The sequence below is a fragment of the Syngnathus scovelli genome, chromosome 3, assembly GCF_024217435.2.
Source record: "Syngnathus scovelli strain Florida chromosome 3, RoL_Ssco_1.2, whole genome shotgun sequence".
Lineage (NCBI taxonomy): Eukaryota > Metazoa > Chordata > Actinopteri > Syngnathiformes > Syngnathidae > Syngnathus > Syngnathus scovelli.
The window spans coordinates 25,206,218-25,212,217 of NC_090849.1; the positions used below are offsets into that span (position 1 = coordinate 25,206,218).

The 6,000-nt window shown below is 51.2% G+C and overlaps 1 protein-coding gene across 1 annotated transcript; it reads left to right on the forward strand.

Annotated features, from left to right (window-relative positions):
* Positions 1 to 61: 61 nt before the first annotated feature.
* lipg (lipase, endothelial) lies at positions 62 to 4,963 on the forward strand. The gene is made up of 10 exons (XM_049762725.2): positions 62 to 449; positions 1,313 to 1,479; positions 1,557 to 1,736; positions 2,037 to 2,148; positions 2,262 to 2,480; positions 2,593 to 2,835; positions 3,442 to 3,562; positions 3,645 to 3,872; positions 3,950 to 4,054; positions 4,210 to 4,963. The coding sequence occupies exons 1-10, from the start codon at positions 380 to 382 to the stop codon at positions 4,220 to 4,222; spliced, it is 1,458 nt and encodes a 485-aa protein (XP_049618682.1). The 5' UTR covers positions 62 to 379; the 3' UTR covers positions 4,223 to 4,963.
* Positions 4,964 to 6,000: the final 1,037 nt, after the last annotated feature.

The following is a 6,000-nucleotide window of genomic DNA, read 5'->3' on the forward strand; positions in this document are numbered from 1 at the left end:
GAATCTAGGCCACGCCCCCGACGTAAACAAACGGGGGCTTGACCAATCAGACGCGCGGCAGATCAGCCCATGATCAGATGACTGAAGGACCGGAGGAAACCATTTAAAACTCTAATGAGTGAGTGAGTGAGTTCATACATTTTTTGGGGCACCGGAGTGACTTAGGGAGGGAGTAAGTGAGCGAGTGAGTTAGGGAGCACCGCGGCGACGTACCGAGCGAGCGAGCGAGCGATCGATCGATCCACCAGCACCACCGACCGACTGACTGACTGAACGCGCAAACCGCACCAGAGCCGGCCGGCTTTACGTGCTCTTTCTTTTGTCACTCCAAAACGCCGGACCGACACTTTTAAAACAACAATCCAGAATCCTCCTTCAGATGAATTCTAAAACACACTTGCTGTGGATTCTTCTGCTGTGCGCGGCTGCCTTTACGCACGGACAAAATGGTAAGAAGCCTTCGCTTTCTTTGGATTTCTTTTGCGCAAAGCGCGCTTCCATTCATTTAAGTGCGTGCATTTGATATCGCTACAGTAAGCGTGCTGCTGCGTGTCACAACAGCTCGTTTCCTTCCTCCGCCTTTGTTAAGGTTGAATCATTCCTTCAAAACGGAGCAAGTGCGCTGAGCACAGTCAAATGGGAGTAGATTCATTTCACGCAAAGAAAGAAAGAGAGAGAGAGAGAGAGAGAGAGAGAGAGAGAGAGAGAGAGAGAGAGAGAGAGAGAGAGAGAGAGAGAGATGTGTGCCACCTTTGATCCACCACAAGAGGAAATAAGATGAACTCACGTTTTACTTTGAGCGAGCTGACTTTCTCTTTTTTTATGGCCCGTTTCCAGCAGCCGGGCCGTCGGGTTCATTCGTCCAACGTCAAGCACACCAATATAGAAAAAAGCTTCAAATGGCATCACCCAGCGGCCTGTAATACTTATTTGCACAACCTTTATTGAATGTAGTATTTGAATAGTGAGTCGCTCATTTCTCATTTTGTCTTTCTCTATCATGCACACTCCCATTGGAATTATGTTGTGCAGATATGCGCATGTCATAATGATGATGTGTAATTATGCCCAAAATATGGCTCCTGCAGCTGTGTGGAAGACAGCAACTCTAAGAAATAGGATTCATTCCAAGTGGCTTTGGAGTCACGGGTGGGAAACCTCGACAGCCTGCTCACGGAGCATGATGATCGGCTCGAGCAGTGGGCCGATGCTTGAAATGGCCCTCCAACTTCCACGTGATGCTCTGACCAAATCAGACGCTGTATGAGAAACGAAAAAGGTCCGGTCTTAACGTTGAGCTTCTTCCGCTCAGGTGGAGACGAGTTGTCGACCGTCGACGTCTCCGTCAAGTACAACATGAGGAAGAGTTTGGATCTGGACCAGAAGGGCTGCTATCTGGAGGCCGGTAACAAGGAATGTCTCCAGCGGTGCGGCTTCAACGCCACGGCCAAGACCATCTTCATCATCCACGGCTGGACGGTGCGTTGAAATACTCGTCGTGCTTGTGGGAGACAAGCGGATGGCGGTGGATGAAAGGCAGCTATTTGTTCATCTAGATGAGTGGCATGTTTGAAAGCTGGATGCAAAAGCTGGTGGCCGCCGTCATGAGGCGTGAGAGCGAGGCCAACGTGCTTGTGGTGGACTGGATCTCCATGGCCCAGCAGCTGTACCCAGACGCCGTCAACTACACGCATGCCGTCGGCCGGGACATCGCCGCCATGCTGGACTGGCTTCAGGTACTTGGAGAAGCTCTCCGAATTGCCCATCTGGCAAATATGTGCTCGCCTGATGGACTGGAAGGTTCCACCGTAGCGGCTGCCTGAAATGTCTGCTTTTACCGGCTGCTGCTTTGCTGCCGCAATGGGACCGGCCGGACAAAGAGTCTTGGGCTTAGACAGATGGTCCAGGCGGACGGCGTAGCGTGGGAGAAAGCCTTATCCCGCCCGGTCAACCGAGCGTGGCCAGCGCCATTTGTTCCTGTAGCAGCTGCCGATGTCGTCATTTTTTTCCCTCCCTCCCTCTCTCTCTCTCAACAGGATGAGCTGAATTTGCCTCTGGAGAAGGTGCACCTCATCGGCTACAGCTTAGGGGCTCACGTGGCAGGCTACGCGGGGACGCACGTGCGCGGAACCGTCGGGAGAATCACCGGTACGTCGCTCCTCTCTTAAAGCCCGCAATCAACTGTAGCGACTCGCGCGATGGTAAATATCGAACGGCGTTTGCCATGGTCACGGGTACGACGATGCGATCACTCCCACTAGGTTTGGACCCGGCGGGGCCGATGTTTGAGGGCGTGGAGGAGGAGAGGCGCCTTTCTCCCGACGACGCCGACTTTGTGGACGTCCTCCACACGTACACGCGGGAAGCCTTAGGAGTGAGCATCGGGATCCAACAGCCCATCGGCGACGTGGACATCTACCCCAACGGAGGCGAAATCCAACCCGGGTGCTCGCTGGGCGACGTGCTGGCCGTGGCCGGAAGTAAGTGGCGGCGGCGCCGCTCCCCGGTGGAGCCTGCCGCTTCGAATGACGTGGTCCGTCCTCCCTGGCGGAGCCGCTTCGAATGACGCTGTCCGTCCGCCTTTTGCTCCAGACTTCATGGAGGTGATGAAGTGCGAGCACGAGCGAGCCGTGCACCTGTTTGTGGACTCGCTGATGAACCGGGAGCACGTGAGCTTCGCCTACCAGTGCACCGACCCGGAGCGCTTCAAGAAAGGCATCTGTCTGAGCTGCCGCAAAAACCGCTGCAACAACATCGGCTACGAGGCCCGCAAGATGCGCAAGAGACGCAACAGCAAAATGTACCTGAAGACGCGGGCCGACACTCCCTTTGGAGGTGAGGAAGGGAGGAAGGGAGGAAGGAAGGAAGGGAGGGAGGGAGGGAGGGAGGGAGGGAGGGAGTCGCCGCCTGCTGAAGATACCGTGTTGGAACTCGATTGCCTCTCGCTGACTGGGACCGGGGTTGCTTCCACTTCCTCCTCCTTTTTAAAAAGCATTCTATTCTTTTTGCAACTTAGCTTTGATGTCTTTTTTTTTTCCTAACATAGACTCAACTTGTCTTTGAGATGACTCAACTTTCCTCTCTTTTTTTTTTGGGCTTTGGCTTTGAATTGCTTTGCTAGCAAAGACTCGACTTTGACGTTGCTTCAACTTGGTCTTTTGGCAACATTAGCTTTGACTTTATTGGCCAGCATTGCTTCGAATCTAATCTGGCCAGGTTAGCATCTGCTTCTTTTGCCAACATTGCCGATTTCTGTATTACCAGTATAGCTTCTATGTCCTCCTTTGGCTGCTTAAAAGGAGTGGAAGCTTTCTCCAAAACATCCTGAGACTCGGCATCCCCATGCAGCTGCTTTATTGCTTGTCGTTGTTGTTAATTAACCTCAAGTCTCGTGATGACTCACAAATGAATCATTAAGCCAACGTTGTTGTTATGTTCAAGGTTACCACTACCAGATGAAGATGCACGTGTTTGACAGAAAGCAGGCGGACAACGCGGACCCGACCTTCCACGTCAAGTTGATCGGAGAGCATAACGACACAGAGGACATCTTCGTCGATGTGTGAGTACCACGTCGGACGTATTTGAAAAAGTTGCTCGCTGGCAGCCCCGGTCCAATCCGCTCCTGTCTTTTCATGGCGCAGGCACGAAAACGCCATCGGCCTGAACCTGACCAACACCTTCTTGGTGTTCACTGAGGAAGACATCGGCGACCTGCTGAGGATCCAACTGAGTTGGGAAGGTGACGGCGAGTCTTTATATTCCGTGTGGAAGAACATCAAGAAGAGCTTCTGGGCCTGGAACGCCCAGCCTTCCGTACCTGTGCTGCAAATCCGACGGATTCGCGTGAAAGCCGGGGAAACGCAGAAGAAGTGAGTGGTGACGATGGATGAAAAGACACCTGACGGTAAATGTGTTTGCTAAATGCTAACGGAGTCCTGTTTTACAGGTTCACCTTCTGTGCCCAAGACCCGTCGAAAACGGACATTTCTCCCGGCCAATCGCTAACCTTTGTCAAGTGTCGCGATGGCTGGGAAGTGAAACCAAGAAAACGGTAGGAAGCCGATGAGCACCGGCCTTTGCCAAAAGCAGATTTTGAATGAAAGCTTCGCTTCTGCTTCTCTAGCCTTGATTCTTGTTATTATTTTGCAAACAGTACTTGCGAGCAAATATTGATTGTAAAAAGATTGGACGCTCCTTCACCCGCAGGCTGCCCATGTAAAGCCCTGACCGCTCGATGCACCACGACCACGGGGACCCAACACGGCTAAAGCGAAGGAGCGCCGCCTTTGCATTAACTGAGCACTTTTTCGAAAGGAAGGAAGGAAGGAAGGAAGGAAGGAAGGAAGGAAGGAAGGAAGGAAGGAAGGAAGGAAGGAACAATAACAACCAACCAACCAACCAACGCACAGCGGGAGGTGTTTGAGGTGTCGGACATTTGAAAGTTCACCCCAATGGTTGGTTCCCGGAAACTCCCAGCGCTCGCCGAGAGGCCGGCCGGCCGGGCGAGGGAGCGAGGGAGGGGGGGGACTGAGGTCAAGGGCGGTCTTAAAAGATCACTCGAGAGAGTTACAGAGGAATGTGAGCTTGAATATCAGTGGGTGGAAATACACCAGCTATTGTAGTCTCTGTACTGTATATTTGAAACATTTTGTTTTTTTAGTTTATGGAGAACAAAATTGAAGCACTGCAAGACCAATGTTATTTATCGTAGCACATCCCGTAATAGTGTCTGTCGTCGACTGGATTCCCGGACGCAGTAATTGTCCGATTGCGAGTGTGCCTTTCTGCTGCTGAGTGAGAGAGATTAGCCATACACTGTACATTTGGAAGAGATCCCCATGTCATTGCACACGGCCGCCACTTTGTGCAATGCTTTGTGTTACTGTACCTTCTGTGGGGTGGGTGCCTTTATGTACATAATGTAAATAACCTTTTGAAAATAAAACAAATTCACCCATCATTTCCATTCGTTTGCCTCCTCTTGAGATGGAGAGATCGATTAGGGTTGCAAGCCGTTTGAAAGTTGGGAAGCTTTCAAAGTCAAAAAAGTCAGCTTTATTGTCAATTTCTACGGCAATCCGTGGAAAGGATCCAGCAATCATTCAATTCGACGCACCCGACAGTTGTGTTTTGGAAATAGGCTAGGAAGCCTCTGGGAAACCCAAATAAGCACTGCTGCCGGCCCATCAGGAAGGCCAATGTCCAAATTGGAGACACCTGATGATGGTAAATGTAAAACCCCTGACCGCTCTCCCGAGCATATTTGGTGAACGAGCTCAGCTGACGGACCAAATGACAACACCGTTTCCCAATAAAGCAAAGTCAAATAGCAATCGAGTGAACCAACATGAAACCACGCTCCGTCCTAACTGTGACCGTGCACGGCCAACGGCACACCGTCGTTGGTTCTGACCCAAATTCAAATGTACTCAATCATGTACGGAAAAAGAGAACTCAAGTGGCTCACCGGCAAAATCAGCTTTCTACCAAGCGGCAAGGCCATTCGCAGTAATTGGATGCCTTGCAAGTTTGCCGCCGCCATTGTAATATGTAATGTAAATGTAAATATAAACAAAGCGCTGTGATGGACTTTGCGTGCTAATCAACAACATTCCTGCGTGCTTGTAAGACATTTTTCAGTGCCACAAAATGTGGCCGGCCCCTGACTCCTTTGACCTGTCAATTTCTTTTTTCCAAGACTGCTATGCGTCAGTCAGTCAGTCAGTCAGTCAGTCAGTCAGTCAGTCAGTCGTCACATGAAGTCCAGCGCTAATTCCTCCTCGCTATTCTCGTGTCCAGACTACTTTAGGGACACCCTCACCCTTTCTTTCCCCAAACGCTATTATTAAGGCTGTCTTTATCCACTCACGGCAGGCACCATGTGACCCATTTTCACTAAGCTGGAGCAACCTCAAGTCGTGGAAGCGAGGACACAGACGTTTGATGTTGTGCCTCGTTGCTATGGTGATTTGCTCGGCCGTCTGCCTCTGGCGGGCG

Excerpts from the sequence above, each read along its gene's own strand:
- lipg (XM_049762725.2), top strand. The coding sequence starts at position 380 with ATGAATTCTAAAACACACTTGCTGTGGATTCTTCTGCTGTGCGCGGCT. Across the intron at positions 2,836-3,441 it reads GGCCGACACTCCCTTTGGAG|GTTACCACTACCAGATGAAG; the intron begins GTGAGGAAGGGA and ends GTTATGTTCAAG. Across the intron at positions 3,873-3,949 it reads GCCGGGGAAACGCAGAAGAA|GTTCACCTTCTGTGCCCAAG; the intron begins GTGAGTGGTGAC and ends CCTGTTTTACAG.